The following is a 17,952-nucleotide window of genomic DNA, read 5'->3' as shown; positions in this document are numbered from 1 at the left end:
CTCTAGCAAGAAAAGGACTCTTCTTCCTTTTCTTCTTCACCTAGCCACCTTGAATAACCATCTGTGTGGTGGTGTGGGACTCTCCGATTCTATAATTTGTGAGACGAAGGAAGGGACATGCTCGTGTGGATACGAGTCGTGGACACTCTGATCGCGTTGAGATCAGTTAGACTAGAAGTCTTCTAAGGGTTGTTCATGCATTAAAGGTAACACTCCTATTTGCTAGTGTAGTTGCAAGAGTAGTTTTACAATCACATGAATCTCTAGAGGGATCAATTTCCACTGCGTTTTTAATTTATTTATCGCTAGAAAGTATTAGAGCCACTTGCGAATGCATTCTTTCTACATCTTCTTTTATATTTGATATAAACGAATGAACATATGTTTATTATGATTTGCTCGGAATAATTTATAGGTGACTTTGACGGGTGTTGTTTTTTATTTGTCTATAATGAAACAGCTTGTGTTAATCTAACTATAGTGATTGTGGCATCTTCATGTTAAATATGAACGCGTGCTTCAATCCGATTTCATTCGACAAATCATAAATCCTAAGACCTCGTATGGTTTCGCCATATAAATCGTTAATCAGAATCATAATAAAATGCTGTCATAGATCTGTTATATGTGATGCTTGCCATGGTGCATGGTTATGACCCATTACTTAAATTGATTGGACTATGTGTGTGTGTTGTAAGTTTATAATACGGTCTGTGTGGTGTGCCTTTTAACTTCATACTTTAAGTTGTAAAAGGATTTATCTTCTCACCAGACTCCCTTCGAATGTAACTCGAGGTTTTTCTTTGTAATGTACAAATTAGAATAATGCTAGTATAATACTGGACGACTATTGAAAAGGAGGCCAGCAATACATCACAACCAAGGAAGCACTCGGAGAAGATATAATCCCCTACGTTGACTTATTGATCCTCTCATTGGCTTGAGAAGATCGTAGTAGACAGGCTATAACCATGTCACATTTATTTGCTTATTTTGCATATATGTTGATGTATACTATGTTTGAATGTGATGCATGTATAATTAGTAGTTTTACCATAATTAGGTCAATTTAATATGTCTATCAAAGTTTGGTACTCACTGCTACCTTGATCAATTGTAGACATATTTGCCAAAGCAAAATGACTTAATTTATCTTGGTAAAGTGCGACAAGACAATTGTGATGTCCGACTATTGAACTTTGGGTGCGACTTAACTAAGTTATCTCAATTGAATTGAAAACTTAGAGACATGTGGTCATTCATTGGGCAACAGAATAAATAATCTTGTTCGCCTAACTATCCAAGAGTTGCATACGATGCAATTGGTAAATATTACTAATATGGATATAGCTTAAGGGCAAAGGAGGGATTAGGAGAAGGGGAGGGGTATTTTGGTCATTGCACTGTAGCATCCCTTTTAGGGCACTGTTCACCCGTGGAAAAGGGGATTTCTTCGTGTTTTGCTTCCGCCGCCAAGGGGAGGGCCTGACTTCCTCCTTCTCATGCACTTCCCTTCACTATCGGCCGGTGGGGATGCCACCATTCGACACCACCTCTCCTCTTCCTTCTCCTCTTGATGCCCTGGCCGCCATCGCTTCCCTCTCCACGCCGACGACACCGATATCACGTCTCTTCTTTCTCCTGTGAGACGTTGCCACCGCCACAACAACACATGTGAGAGCCGACACCTCCTCCTCCCTTCTCCACGCCGGCACCGCCCAGGAGCATTGCGACCGCCTCCCTCCCTCGCCAGCTACAACGCCTCTCTCCCTCTTCTCCTCTGCTCTCTCTCTCTCTCTCGACCAGGCTGGCGACCGCTAGCTTAGAGCTGCCCTCGTCGCCTCACGCAGGCCAAACACACAGCTGCTGCCTCTCCCTCTTCTCCCTCTCTACGAGTTCTCCTTTGTAGGCTCGTGACACGCATCGCAACCCCCCTTACTTGCAGCTTGCACCTACTGGCCACCCACGTGTTGGCAGTACCCACGCTGACTTCACCCCTGTTCCGGCTTTGTGCCGATCCGACCTTCAATCCGTCTGATCTTAGCGCCAATCTAGCCTGTGTGCTGTGTTTCGACCTTCACGTCGATCTGGCTGGTATGCTGGGTGTTATGGTTTGCAAGCTGCGACTTTCACGCCGTTATTGTATCCCGGCCTGCGTGCCGCTATCACATCCCGGTCTGTGTCACATTCCGGCCTGTGTGTCGATGTTTTATCCTGATCTGTGTGCCAGTGTCCTATCTCAGCCTATGTGTCGAAGTCATATCCTGGCCTGCGTGTCGATGTCATATCTTGACCTGCACGTCGCTGTTAGGTCTTGGTCTGCGTGTCATCTTCTAGCCAGATACGGGTCGTGTTCGTCTAGGCACCGTCAGATCAAGCTCTCTATCCAGCTCAGAGTCACCTGCTCTTCCGGGCTGCGACAACTCGAGTAGCATCCAGACTAGCTCACCAATCCACTTGAGGGCGTCCCCTTGGGCTAGGGTACGTTATTCGTTCATAGTCTATACACATTTCATTATTATTCGTCTTAGTCTGTTAATTACATATTCGTTGGGTCTGCCTCGAGCATCGGGGTACCAAGGACTGGGGCAACCCGGTCACTGGCGGCAGGTAGCATTGACCAGAGGACTTCTAACGACTTAGTCAACATAGAAGCCATCTCAACATACCCCCTCCAGGTTCTCTCCTTGGTCAGGTGCGGGTCTCAGTTGTCGTTCTATTCGACACTCATAGCCTGGTCGACATTCATAGTTCACGACTCACTCGTCGTTCCGCCTTGCACTCGTCATCCAAGTCTCATTCGTCGCTCTGCTATGCATCCGTTGCTTGTGTCTCACTCGTCGCTTTGCCCCGCATTTGTCGCCTGGTCGACACTTATTTTTTACTTATCGCTTGACATTTGCATAATCGCCCGATCGCTCTGCTCAGCATCGTCCGACCACCTGTTGCTCGTGTCTCACTCGTCGCTTTGCCCCGTATTCGCCGCTCGGTTGACACTTGTTTTTCTAGTCGCTTTGCCAGACACTCACTGTTCATCGTTATTCGTTTAACATTATATAATAGGTTCAGCGATCTGACTCTGCATTCAGCAGCAGTACCACTTTATGTTAGGCTTGGTCTAGTCAGTCGAACTTGTGCCTCTTTCGACTAGACTTGAGAGGGAGGCTTATGATGTGGATATCACTTAAGGGCAGAGGAGGGATTAGGAGAAGGGGGAGGGGCATTTTGGTCATTGCACTGTAGCATCTCTTTTAGGGCACTGTTCACCTGTGGAAAAGGGGGCTTCTTCGTATTTTGCTTCCGCTGCCAAGGGGAGGGCCTGACTTCCTCCTTCTCATGCACTCCCCTTCACCATCGGCCGGCGGGGACGCCACCATTCGATGCCACCATTCGACGCCACCTCTCCTCTTCCTTCTCCTCTTGACTCCCTAGCCGCCATCGCTTCCCTCTCCACGCCGACGACACTGACATCACCTCGCTTCTTTCTCCCGTGAGACGTCGCCGTCGCCATAGCAACACATGTGAGAGCCGACACCTCCTCCTCCCTTCTTCACGCCGACGTCGCCCAGGAGCATCGCGGCTGCCTCCCTCCCTCGCCAGCTATAACGCCTCTCTCCCTCTTCTCCTCTGCTCTCTCTTTCTCTCTCTCTCGACCAGACTGGCGGCCGCTAGCTTAGAGCTGCCCTCGTTGCCTCACGCAGGCCAAGCACGCAATTGCTACCTCTCCCTCTTCTCCTTCTCCACGAGTTCTCCTTTGTCGGCTCGCGACACACATCGCAACCCCCTTGCTTGCAGCTTGCACTTGTAGGCCAACCATGTGTTGGCCGTACCCGCGCTGACTTCGCCCTTGTTCCGGCTTTGTGCCGGCTCTGTGCCGATCCGACCTTTGAGCTGTCCAATCTTAACGCCAATCTAGCCTGTGTTTTGTGTTTCGACCTTCGCGTCGATCTGGCTGGTATGCTGGGTGTTATGGTTTGTGAGCTGCGACCTTCGCGCCGTTATTGTATCCCGGCCTGCGTGCCGCTGTCACATCCCGGCCTGTGTGCCGATGTCCTATCCCGATCTGTGTGCCAGTGTCCTATCTCAACCTATGTGCCGAAATCATATCCCGGCCTGCATGCCAATGTCATATCCCGACCTTCATGTCGCTATTAGGTCTTGGTCCGCGTGTTATCTTCTAGTCGGATCCGTGTCGTGTTCGTTTAGGCATCGTCGGATCAAGCTCTCCATCCAGATCAGAGTCACCTGCTCTCCCGGGCCGCGACAACTCGAGTACCATCCCGACCAACTCACTGATCCACCCGAGGGCGCTCCCTTAGGCTAGGGTACGTTATTCGTTCATATTCTATACGCATTTCATTATTATACGTCTTAGTCTGCTAATTACATATTCGTTGGGTCTGCCTCGAGCATCGGGGTACTAGTGACCGGGGCAACCCGGTTGCTGGTGATGGATAACGTTGACCAGAGAACTTCTGACGACTTGGTCAACATAGAAGCCATCTCAATATACCCCCTCTGGGATGTCGCGATTCGGTCAACATTCCATCCACCTCACCTGACGGTCTGTCTGACTCAGATTCCGGACAAGATCAATTATCTACCTAATATATCCAAGTCTTGGGCGATTAACCAAAGCTAACTCAAGATGCAGTACATATGAATCTTGTCCCACTTGAATGTTATTGCTATTGGAGTTTGGAGCTAGTAGTATGAGTAGACTACGATTGCCCACATCCATGACTTGTTTCTACCAAGCTTTATATTTTAGTGGGATAATTATTTAATTAAAGGTCTAATGAAGTGGTTTAAATATGATGCTTATTTTTATATTTCTTATTGTAGATCACCATATCAACACACACATCTAATACCCTCTACTGTGATCTGTCCTTGACATTACAAGCTTAATGAAACTAATTTCCTAGACTGTACGGAAACTTGAGAATTGTTCTCGAGCAAGAAAGGAAACTATACATCTTAGAGCAGCCTATTCCTGAATCACCCACCTCTAATGCTACTCGTGCAAATAAGGATGCTCATAAGAAGCATCAGGATGATGCTTTGGATGTGTCATGCCTTATGCTTGCCACCATGAACTCTGAGCTCCAGAAGTAACATGAGAACATGGATACTTATGATATAATTGAACAAACATCTTAGACAACTATATCAGGGGTAGACCAAGCATGTGAGATTTGAGATATATCCAAAGCTTTATTTCAATATAAGATGCAAGAAGGAAGTCTCGTATGAACTCGTACTAAAATTGATTGGATTCGCTGAGAACCTTGAGAGATTGAAATTTTAGAGCTAAGGATTGACCACTAATCTTGTTTTGCAATCGTTGCAAGAAACCTATAGTCAATTTGTCATGAACTATAACATGAATGAAATTGATAAATCGTTACCTGAGATGTTAAGTATGTTGAGAACTGCTGAACTCAATCTTAAAAAGACAAAGCATGTCGAGACTGGAATAGGTACGATTCGAGATTTTGAACCTTGCATTTAAGGCTTCTCCCTTTGTCTTTGTGATTTTCTGAACCACACTTCTTTAGAATTGTTGTCCGCAATCACCTCCACCACACAATTAGGATCCCAAATTAAAAAGATTTATTATGTAGAGAGTATTAGCTCACTATGGAAGCTCTCAAAAATAACAAGTTCAATAGGATGAACTCTGGAATATAAGACAATACTTAAATTATAAAAGACGAACTTCATAAAGGCACAAAACATGCTCTTTGAGATCTTACCAACATTTCTAATCCTCTCATGCAATGTGATCAAGTTCTTCTAGTGGATCAGAATAGTATAATAATTACAAATAGGATTTTTTAGTTTGTAGATATTGTAAAACATTATTATTGTGCTTTTGCTAAACATAACAGAATATAAAAATCTAGACTCTATTTTAGGAGGATAGAATGTTTTTGACCTTATTTAATGAAATTTGGTTATTGTTGGGCTTACAAAAGGAACTTAAACCATCTATTTTAAATGTCTCATATCTGATAAAATCTGTATTCCCATCACGGGTTTGTTCTCCCTGGTGTGTTACATCACCATATTAATGGAATTCTTTCAATTGGTAGTAGTGTAAGAGTATGAAGTAGTTCAAAATGCTAGAATATTATCAAGGATTAAAAATATACCTCACTAATTCCTTGGCATTGAAATAATAGTTCATAAGGTGTTAGTTATATGAAAGGAAATAAATTAGGATGCCAGAGGCTATCGGAAAAGAAGTTGGAGAAGATCCCCAAACTCACATAGAGATGTTGCAATAACATGTTCTACTACCATCTCATATTTATGCAAAGACTTTAAACAATGGTTTGTTGGCCTATCCAGAAACATGAGTGTCAATAGAAACAATGTCAAATAACATTCTCAAAATATCTGTAGGCAGAGATAGGCAGAGAGGACTAGTTATAAATGGAAAGGCATCTTTCATTGAACCATTTTCTAATTCCAAATATGCTGGGGTATATATAGGAGAAGATCTACTTCACATTATTATACATGGTGGGAATTCCATAGACCATATCTCATTCAGTTGTTGAAGCTATATAGAATCCTACCTGACCATGCTTCATATGAGATGATGTGGCCTCACCTATTCCATACTATTATGTACTACCATAGCTAAGAAGCTACCTCTATTGCTAATTATCTTGTCCTCCATGAATGTATCAGCTATATTGAGGATAATTGTCATTTTACTTACGATAAAGTGATGCCCAAGAAGTATAGCATGATGCACTTGGGCCACCCAAGTCTAATGAGAATTTCAGCCAAATTGAGTCTAATTTTGGGTTAATGACTCACAAAGTACTCAAAGCCAAAACTTAGTTTTTGACCAATCCACCATTTACTTTAATGCTTCAATTAACCATAAAGTTAATTAGAAACATAAAAGTTGGTTTAATCCCTATCTTTACTAGTTAAAAGTCTTAATTATGGTGTGTTGGTAGTTGTAATTGGCCGTAGTGTGTTGTGTTGCTTGGAACTCAAGTTTGTTGCATGAATGGTGCATGAATTCCTACTCTTGGTGGGAGGTTCCAAGTACAAGAAGGGTTGAATTTTGTAAGAACTTATCTATCTTTGAGTTGAGAAAAATAGCTTATGTTTGCCTCTTAGTTTCTTATCTCTTGGAAGGATTTGTGAGCCAAAACAGAATTCTTATCATTGACATGGTGTTGCTTATCCTCAAGGTGGTGAATTCATTCCTATCTTACTATTTCAAATCATTGGACCAATTTCATTTTGTATTAGAGTCTAGGTTTATCTTGCCCTTGGTCTCAACACTTTGAGTTCTTGTGTTCATCTTGGCAAGGCGTAGAAACCATATTCCTTCAGAAGTTCACATAGTGAATGAACAAGACCAAGATTCAAAGATTGCATAATTAAGGAGGATGCTTGAGCTACTGCAAAGAAAATTAGAGCAACAACAAATGAATGCCAACCAAGAAGAAATTGATATGAAGCGTGAGACAATTAGGAATCATGAAGTAAACACTAAGTGTTCTTCCTCTCTTGTTGCTCCATTTGCCTTTACTTTGCACTAAGGCTTACTTGAGTTACTACAAGTTAGGTCAGTGCTTGAAGCCTGATGTTGGTGACAAAAGTGTGACAACGTGACAACAACAACAATGACATTTCTTTCATAGCACTGCAATGACAACTGAAACAAGCTCTGCCATTATAACTATGGTGATAGCTGATGGAAGTGGCTATAGTGGGCGTACCTGAGCCACATGATGGAAGCAATATACATCAGAAACTTTAGTAGCTGACAAGAGATACCTTTTCTGCTAGTTGCAACACCTACACCCCTTGCAGGTGTGTAAGATGGTTGCATCATAGATATCTTGAATGCTTTCGATTCATATACAAATAGGAATCATGCAACAAATCTCAAATGAGGACAATTGTGACTCTGCTTATGTTAATCTCAATCCAATTGACAAGTTTGGAAGACCACTGAATTGTGTTGCAAAGAATGATGAATCAATTTATGTTGGTGCTAAATGAAGTAAAAAATGAGTGCACCCAAAGACATCTCCTACCCCAAATGTAGCCAGTCTCGGATCCTTTGCCATAAGACCGCTATAGGAGGGCACCCAAAGAACAAATGCTCCTGCGTCTCCATCTCTCACCTACAAAAGGCACAACACTGATCCTCTAGATAGTCTAGTTCGTCTCTGGTGGGAAGTTGCCTTTGAGCTAGCATCTAAAGCGTAACTACATGGCTAGGCTAGATGTAGGGCTTCCACACTATCCACACCTCAGACTTCTTAGGATTGAGGCACCTAAAGAAGTCATAATCCCTGGCCACACCTCCATCCCGCTCAAATCAATCTACCAACCTCTGCATAGTACCTACCGACGATCCTATAATCATAAGGATAAGGTCACAAATATGCAACAATGATTAGTGGGGAATCTGAATGCACTGCCTCCCAAGTTCAAATGCTCGCCCGCCTCAAGTAAATATGATGCATCCACTTGATCCAAAGAGAATCCTCCTTTACATGTATCCTCCAAAGTACCTTGGCCAATAAGGAAAGGTTCCAAGCTTTCAAATCGCAAAATCCCAATCCTCCTTTGGGCCTGCTCATATATGCCCAAGATATTTAGGGGTGTTTGGACGTCCACAAAAAGATATGCTGTAAATGTGGTAATATAGAGAGTCAAAAGCACTCCACTCCCTGAAGCACTGAAGTAATGAGTTGCTCCTTTCTTTCATAAGACAGTGTCTTTTTTGGCCAATAGTTAATTATTCGTACTTAGGAATCAGGGAGTGGGTTGTAGTATGAAATTTGTAGACACTTAACAGCAAGCAGTATCCCCAAATATCAAAAGGGCATAGTCCCCTCCTGGACGCCTGTAAGAGAAAGAAGACACAACTGTGTCGAATCATCTACTCTAGCTAGATAAATATTCGACTTTCGGTGATTAACCTGAAGGTCGCCCCAAACATCTGCAAACAAGAAAATAAGTCTCCTACCAATTCCTCATCCATAATAAGTCATCTGCCTACTCTAATTGCGCTAATCTGAGATGACCACACCGAGGATGAATTTGAAATTTGATTTGCTGTATTTGTTGCTCAAGGATCTCCACACAAATATCGAATAAGTAGGGAGAGAGAGGGTCTCCTTGTCGTAGTCCTTTGACCCCTTTGAAGAATCCAAAAGACCCATTAATGGGCAGAGAGAATGACGGAGTACACTCCATTATCCAGGATATAAACTTCATAGGGAATTGAAGACCAATAAGCGCCTCACACAGAAACTCCCAATGAAATGAGTCGGAGGCCTTTTGAAGATCAACCTTCATAATGCATCTAGGGGAGATGTGCTTCCTGTGATACCTTTGGAAGAGCTTATATGCCAGATGGATATTATTTATAATGAGACGTCCTTGCACAAAAGTCTATAACTTAGATGAAGTATTCCTTCTACCATCTTAGATAATCTCGAAGCCAATAACTTAGAGATGACTTTGTAGAATACCATACAACAGGAGATAAGTCTATAATCTGTCACGTTGCTAGCGTGGGCTAATTTCGAGACCAGCGCAATCAAAGTGTGATTCCATCTCCGCAATAATATCCCACCGGTGAAAAATTCCATAACTACAGTAGTGAAGTCCAACCCCACAATGTCCCAAGAATGCTTGAAGAACTTAGAGCTATACCCATCCGAGCCTAGAGCCCTCTAATCTCCAATATCAAATAGTGCCTGCTTTATCTCCTCTGTTATAGGAATCTCTCCAAAGCATCATGCTAGTCCATGTGGACATGCTAGACAAATGTCATGCAAGAGTGAGGAATCTTCCCAAGCTGGCGATGGAAGTGTTCCGTGAAAACCTTGACCACCTTCTCAAATGATTTTGTAAGACTTCCGGCTTCTCCACTGCAATGATCTCATTATGCTTATTATTACGCTTTACCATTATATGAAAAAAGGAAGAGTTCCGGTCCACATGCTTGAAGTAGCCAATTTTTGCTTGTTGCATGGAGAAAGATTGTTTTGCAGAATCCAACAACTCCTTGTAATCCTCCGTCATGTGACCATGCAATAGTCCATCACTTTGTGCCTCCTCAAGGCGTGCTCGGGCAACAACTTTGACAGATATGTGCTGATAATGCTTGGTGTTTAATCTCTTCAAATCCGATTTCAATGTCTTTAAGATATGTAAGAGCCCATATTGTTTGTTACTTCTCTCCTACTATTATTTATATTTTATTTTACCCATTGTCTTGACTAGTTGTGAGAAGAAGTCATGTTGGACCCACATATTGAAGAATTAGAATGACTTCTCAATGCGAATTCCTCCACCCAAGATAAAGACCAAACATGCTGAGTGATCTGGTGTGAATTCCGCAAAGCTTTGTAACTCGGATCTTTTATATGAGATCTACTTTAGAGAAGATGCTTCTCAAGCTTAATTTTGATTCAGGCTAGTCAGTGCTTAATTGGAGACAAGGATGTTGACAAGTCATCAAATTTAGTGGAAATTGGCATACGATATCACATGATCCTTGACTTTTTATCTTAGGCTCTATTCCATGATGAAAGGAATAATTTCACTTTGACCTAGTATATCATGGTCTCATCATCTTGGTGCATTTGTAACTAGCACTCTTGTTTATATTTTCATGGCTATCCACAAAAACTGTGCTCACAATAGCACGATGTAAAAATTCTTTGTTTCTTTTTTCAAGTTAACTAGAAGGATAGTAGTAAACTTATGGATCACACGGTCTATTTAGCTAAGAAATAAATTTAGTTTAATGATTTCTTTGGTTTGAACAAACTGGTGCCCAGAAACCAAACTATGTTAGAATCAATGGCTGTTGGCTTGATAAGATTTGGCTAATATGCCCATAACTGTCCAATTGTCTAAATAGAAGATTAAAAATTTTACTATGTTTTTGTGATGCTTATTCATTGCTTTGGAGTTTAGACAATTTAATTCATTATCCACCATGGAATTTTTATAATCTCAGTGGTGACTCTATTTAATTTCTAATCAATTTCTCATGCCCCAATGGATTATCAACTACATATTGAAGTTCATCTAAACAACTTCATATCAAAATTCTGGATATTGCTATTAATATATTGAAGTTCATCCAAAAAACTGGTTTGAATTTGCAAAGCTTCAGTAGAAAGTATAACACAAAAAAATATAATCACTATGCATCTACTATTGCTTGAAATCCTTGGTGACTTAGCACATGTCAGGCTTTGATGGAAGGCAATAGATTCATGGATCTCGGAAGGCTACGAGAAGCATTACCATTCTATGAAAAGATTATGAAGAATTTGGTATTTCAGGTAATTTATCTCTCTAGAAAATAATGCATGATGAAGCATTTGAGTTTCTTTGTGTTTTCTTCATATGAGCTTATGATAAATTTCAAAATTCGATTACAAGTATGTTGATGAATTTTCACTAAATTTCCCTTCTCCTAGAGCTACATATCCTTAAATGCATTAGACTACAACTATGTCTAGATGCTCTTCTTAAATATGTAAATGGCAAACTATGATTTTAGGTAGAAGAAATTAAAAGTTGGTTTTGAGAATGTCATTCTAAAGTGATTTTTGTTGTCATGATAGTGTAACTTTTCTTCTCAGGACGTTGAGCTTATTATCTCACTTGTGTATGACATGATGGTTAATATTGATAGGATTGATCGATGTTGTGATTGGCTGCTAGAGGAGGTGAATAGTATCTTTGACTTAGAAATAGAGATTATACTTTCTCTTTCACTTATGTGGCGATCAAGTTCGCAAGGTATCTGAGGTGTGCCGGTGTTAAAAAATAATAATAATAATGAATACAAAGAAATAACGCACTTAATATGGTATAAAATGTCGTGTTGTGCCGGTCCCATGGGTAAAATTTTTCATTCTGCTTGCATACTAACATTAGCACAGTTCGTCGTAAGGTCGTGGAGGCTGCCACGACATCGTGGCATCCTCCGTGACCTTGTGGTGTCATGGAGGAAGTCGCGAGGTTGGGCCTCTATTTTTTATATTATTATTATTATTATTATTTTACTTTCTTTGTTTATTTATTAGATTGTTAATTTGAATTTCTTCCCTTATTCTTTTCTTTTTTAATTATTTTACTCTTTGATTCCTTAATTTTGCCCCTCTATTGTTTTTTTTTTCTCTTTGTCATTTGTCCATGATAATGATGATAATTTTTTCCTTCTTCATCCATCCATAAGATAATCATAGAAAAATAAAATCCCTAAGGATGGTTAATTTTTTTTTCCCTCTATGTCCATGAGATAAATAGAAAAAAATAAACTTGTGTAAGATGGAGAAAACATATTATTAGAAAAAAAAATAAATATAAAATAATTTCTAACCTTGTAAAATACACTATTATGGATTAGATTAGTATTTATATATATTTAGTGTCATTGTAAACTAATCAAAATAAATCCAGATTAAATTTAGTTTAAATCTATTTGATCCTGCCATATATATCTATTTGGTGGATTCTAACTAATCTAAAATTGACTTTTATAGATAATATCAAAACATGAACTCAATATTTAGCATTTCAAATATAACTCAATGCGAAACAATCTATGACAATCAAATATTAATAAAACTTTTTTTAATTAATATATTTATATTTAAAAAAATATAGAAATTATTTCAACATGACTACAATATCGAAACCATATGTCATAAACCAAAACTTTGACACAATTTGAAATTTTAAACCTTGCTCTTATCACTACATTTTTTATATGGTTTGGATCCCCGCCTTACTACACAGCTTAACGATTTGTTTGGTGGATTATGTAGGATCGAAGAAAGTGTTAGAGGGGGGAGGTGAATTGCTCATGCCACTTTTTCACAGTTTTTCATGAGATAGCAGCGGAAATAAAAATAAAGCTAAGCACAGAAAGATACATTTCTTTTTTACATGGTTCATAGTCTATGCTACCAGTCTAAGGTCTGCGATCGTTGATCGCTTTCGATGGACAATTCACTATCAATCTGTTGATTACAAAATATTAGGATTGGTAACAAGTTTATAGTCCTTAAAAATGAAGTACGAATAAAATGAAATGAAATAAAGCACTAAGTATACCGACAATATCGAGATGTGGACTTCTATGCGTTTGATGGAGTAGCGTCTCGGTGTATTGGCGTAGCGTTGGCGTTTCGGGAGTGAGACAACAGTTGGAGCACTTGGAAGCTTGATTGAAGCAGTGTACTGAGCTCTTGGACGAAGGACCTTTATATAGATTGACTCCAGGCGGCTATACCAACTTCAGGCGTCTCCACTGAGGCCTATCTGATCACTTTTCATCGCTGACATCCATATCGCCTAGATCACTTCTGGGCACTTGGATCGCTGATATGGCTGCACCTAGGTGAAGCTTTATTTGAATCGTCATTATCCCTTCTCCGACCCTTGTATCCCTTCTAGGCGCCTAGAAGCTGATGTGTGCCAGCCAACCAGAGCGTGCCAACTCAACTTCTTGCGTGGCTAGGTTCGAGCCACCCCGACGCTTGGATCCTATCTAGTCATTCGGACGTCCGGGCGCTTGGATCCCTTTCGGATGCCTGGACTAGCCTAACTCTGGCCACCTTTGATTTCTTGCATCACAAAGTTAGTATAACTGGTATAATATGAAATTAAAAATTAAATGATTTGACAGTCTCGTGACTGTCTGATCTTTACTTTGGATTTCACTGAAACCCTAGGTCGAATTGACACTTACTGTTCTCTTCGAGGGAACACATCCTCAACTATTGCTCTTAGGAGAGTTTACTTGACTTACCAAATATCCGGTCCTCCAGACTTGTTTGGACTTTATGTTTGACATCCGATCCTCTGACCCCAGGGCTTCCTCTCGATGTCCGGTTCCATCTAGACTTCCTGCTTGGTGTCCTTGATTTGCCAAGTCTTTTGCCAATCCCACTGATTAGGACATCCTTGTCTAGCCTTAACTAGGACTTTCCCTTTACCTAGTGTCCACTAGAACTTTTGCTTTGCCTAATATCCAGTTAACTTGACCTATTAGGATTTTCTGGTTAAACTATTTGTATACTTAGTCAACTTTGTTAGATTACAATAAACTTAACTTTGAACATTTGCCAACATCAAAATTTAGGTTTGACTATTTGGTGCTCACTATTAGTGTTGGAAGTACCAACTAATTGAACCTAATTTTGATAATGACAAAATGTTCAAAGTTAAGCTGCGTTGTGATCTAACAAGCTTACCTGAGTATGCGACATGACACATCCTTTACCTACGAACTTAGAAGTCAAAGGAAAGCAAGGGGTAGTGAGGACACCGACTCGATAGGTATAAGAAAGATAGTGCATGAACTACATAGTGTAAAGAGATTAAAGGAAGCAGCCTTAGGTAATAATATTTACTACAAAAATAGGAGCCTCAATATGATCATCTACTAATAAAAACATAAACTGTAATATAATCCTTTACTAACCTACTCAACCAGGTATAGCAATAAATAGGAAGTACATACATTATATCTAAAAACCATCTGCATAAAGCCAGCAATATAATAAATTCTGACTACGCACAAACTCATACTACCACTATCTGGTCTAGTGGGCAAACAAAGTGAGGTAGCTATTTAGCTCCTCAGCTACTAACTGTGGGTGGAATCACGCTGCCACTATTTGGTTTAGTGGGTAGTCAGAGTGTATAAATGCCATTGTTTGCAAGGGAACTCACGCTACCACTATTGGTCTAGTGGGTAGATAGGACGTGTAAATATCTAGCTATGGACTGTGGGTGGGCTCACACTAACTATCTGGTCTAGTGGGCAGTTCAAATGTACACATGTATATAATGCAGTACAAACCAAACAGTAAAATCTCATCCATGAGTAAAACCTCGCTAGCTATGTTACGATAAGATAACATCATGTATATAAATAACATCATGCATGAATAACAATGTGACTATACAGATATCAAATAGATATATATAAGTTTAAAAAATAAAAGGTCAAACTCAAAAAGCAACATAGAGTAGATATCAAGGTAATAATAACTACTACGCATCCAATGTAAATAACAGATCATGTACTAAAGTCAAGAAACTATAGAGGTCAAAGAAAAAACTATCCACCTCTATTGTAGAACATGTTGACTATCTTCTAGTCAAAGGGTCAGTCTCTCGCTCTACAATATTGGATACGAAACCAATCTAAGTACTTGAACAGTCCTAGTAATGAAAACCAAATCGGTTTATTAACCTATTGATTAATTCTTATGTTAATCCATTAATTGGCCAAATAATTGATTTATAATTTACTCAATTAATCAATGAATGATCTAATTAATCATATAATTAAACGGTTTTATCTAATAAGGGACTTAATCAATTCACTTCCTTAATTAACTGATTAACCAAATCCTACATTAATTAACCACTTAATCAATTATGTTACAGGGATATAAACTCTAACAACCCCATCTTTTAATTAATCCATTTATATTAAATAATCAACTAATCTTTTAATCAATACATTATAAATATTCCCATTTATTTATTCTGATTTGAGATTCATTAATCAATTAATTAAGCAAAGTTAGATAACTAGATCATACCATCCGATCAATGATAATTTTAATTAACTTCTGATTTTTCTTCTCCGATGGCTCTCAGTGGCAGGTGGAGACGTCGAGGCTGGTGGTCGACGGAGTCAAGCAAGCGGCTTACAGTGGCAGCAGCCGACGGTGGCGCAAGTTGCATCGGCGATTTGCAAAGGGGGCAGCCGGCTATCGTCCGCAGTAGCTATGCATAGCAAGGGAGAAAGGAAGGAGGACGACCGACGTTTGGGCGGTGGTAATGGATGCTCGGTACGACGGTGGGGACGCAACAGCAAGCATGACAACGATCCATGCCCGTGGCAGCTGATCGCTAGGAGGAGAGGTCAACGATGACGGCCTCCAGGTGAAGGGAGAAGGCACGGGAACAATGGGAAATCCGACAGCGGCGCATATGATCATGGCCTCTCTTTCTCTCACTCATTGGACCACGTGAATCGGCTACGACCGACAGTTGGCGCACGGCGACAGATAGGGTTACAAGTGAAGGCAAAGGAGGAGCGGTAGATGAGGTAATTATGACTTAGTTTAAACGATTAAAACCTAAGTTTATGTTTCAATTAACTCCTAACTTAATAGATAATCTAAACATGCTTTATAAGAGTCTAACCCATTTATCCCTATAAAATATAATTAAATTTATTTTAAATTTTGAAAAATTTCTATAAAATCATATATATTATTTATGTTAATTTTTTATTGATTATTATAAATTTTAATATTTCATTTTATCTTAATTTAAATTTAGTCTATAATTTATTACTTTGATCACTTTTCTCTTAAATATTATATATATATATATATATGTAAATTTGGTATATTGCATTCTGTCCTACTAATAAAAATTTAGCCCCTAACTTTACTACTTAAGGTGTAATAACACTAAAATATACTCCGCAATACGAGTAGAACAATGCCCACACTTCCATATTAAAATACGGAAGTCCTTTAGTTAAAACTACGGGATATGTTAGTGTCAGCTCTAAGAGTCATATTTATCATTAAAAGGCATTGTTTTAGTTATTATATTTGCTTCATGTTTGTGTTAGTTGAATAAATATAATAATGTTGTAGAATAGTAAGTTCTAATTTATAACATATCAATTGGTTGAATTGATTGTGGGAGACTATTGATATATACATAGAATACTACTCTTAAACAATCCTAGTCAAGTGTTAATAAACAAGGACAATATTAATGTGTTGAGACTAGCATGTAGGTCAACTGATGACTTGATCTCACAAGTTATGGATATAAGATATCAAGTTGACACATGAGTATATATTAGAGAATATGTACTGAATTGACCCACCATGAGAAGTTGCATGGATCGTTATATGAGTATCATAAATATTCTCATAGTGACTATTATTATGAATAATTCTTAGACCTGATGTCATTACGGTTTCCTACATAAGGAGTTGTGTACTTTGGCATTGATAAACATCACCTGTAACAAGGTGGACTATAAAGTTGTTCACTAGGTATGTAATGAGCTATGCAGAGGGATGCGAGTGATGTAAATGAGATTTGTCCCTTCTATATAACTGAAGATACATCTATAGGCCCTTTGATTGAGTATGACTATTAAAATATATGGTCATGCTCAAACAAGTTAATATGAGATATCAACTTATTTGGTTAAGTGAGTTTATTTAGAGATCAAGAAACGCATAGATTGATGAGAGGATGACACAATCAATGTCTCATGAATCAATCTAGATATCAAGGATAAAAGGAATGAGTTATACGAGATAATGATCACAGATAGGTTAGGTCGGATCTTAATATTTTCATCACTTGGGTAGCAATGATGATTGCTAGATGCCACTCATTACTTGTGTATCTAAAATAGTTTTAGAAATACTGTCAACTTTACGAGAACCTAATGGGTCACACACAGAGAGCATATTGATTTGGAGATAGGTTTATTTTATGATTTCAAACCTTAAGCTTATTGGATTAATAAGAATATAATTAGGGTTAGGACTTATTGGATTAATGAGTTAATCCAATTAAACCTTAAAGGCTTATTGGTTTAATAGTTAATTTAATATTCTTGTTCTTTCTTTTAAGCACATGCCAACTAGAAAGTCCACTACAAGAAACCCTAATGATTAGGTTTTCTTTTTGATCTTCACCTTAAATAGCCATCTCTTTAAAAAGGGCAAGAAGGTTAAGAGTTAGCAAGAAGGTGAAGAGTTAACTTCTTCTCTTTATTGTCACCTTAAATAGCCATCTTTTTAAGGAGGGCAAGAAGGCGAAGAGTTAGTCAGAAAGTTCAATGTTAGCTACTTCTCTTTATTGTCA

The 17,952-nt window shown here is 39.3% G+C and overlaps 1 protein-coding gene across 1 annotated transcript in view; it reads left to right on the top strand.

The window, feature by feature from the left end:
• Positions 1-17,952, top strand: part of LOC121970008 — an 80,091-nt gene that overhangs the window by 25,090 nt on the left and 37,049 nt on the right. Inside the window, exon 4 of the mRNA XM_042520392.1 lies at positions 11,262-11,354. Coding sequence (XP_042376326.1) covers positions 11,262-11,354 — 93 coding nt within the window. The remainder of the gene's footprint in view (positions 1-11,261; positions 11,355-17,952) is intronic.

This window comes from Zingiber officinale, chromosome 4A, assembly GCF_018446385.1.
Source record: "Zingiber officinale cultivar Zhangliang chromosome 4A, Zo_v1.1, whole genome shotgun sequence".
In the NCBI taxonomy this organism is placed as follows: domain Eukaryota; kingdom Viridiplantae; phylum Streptophyta; class Magnoliopsida; order Zingiberales; family Zingiberaceae; genus Zingiber; species Zingiber officinale.
The sequence above is the reverse complement of the archived record's forward strand: the minus strand, read 5'-3'. Positions and strand labels throughout refer to the sequence as shown.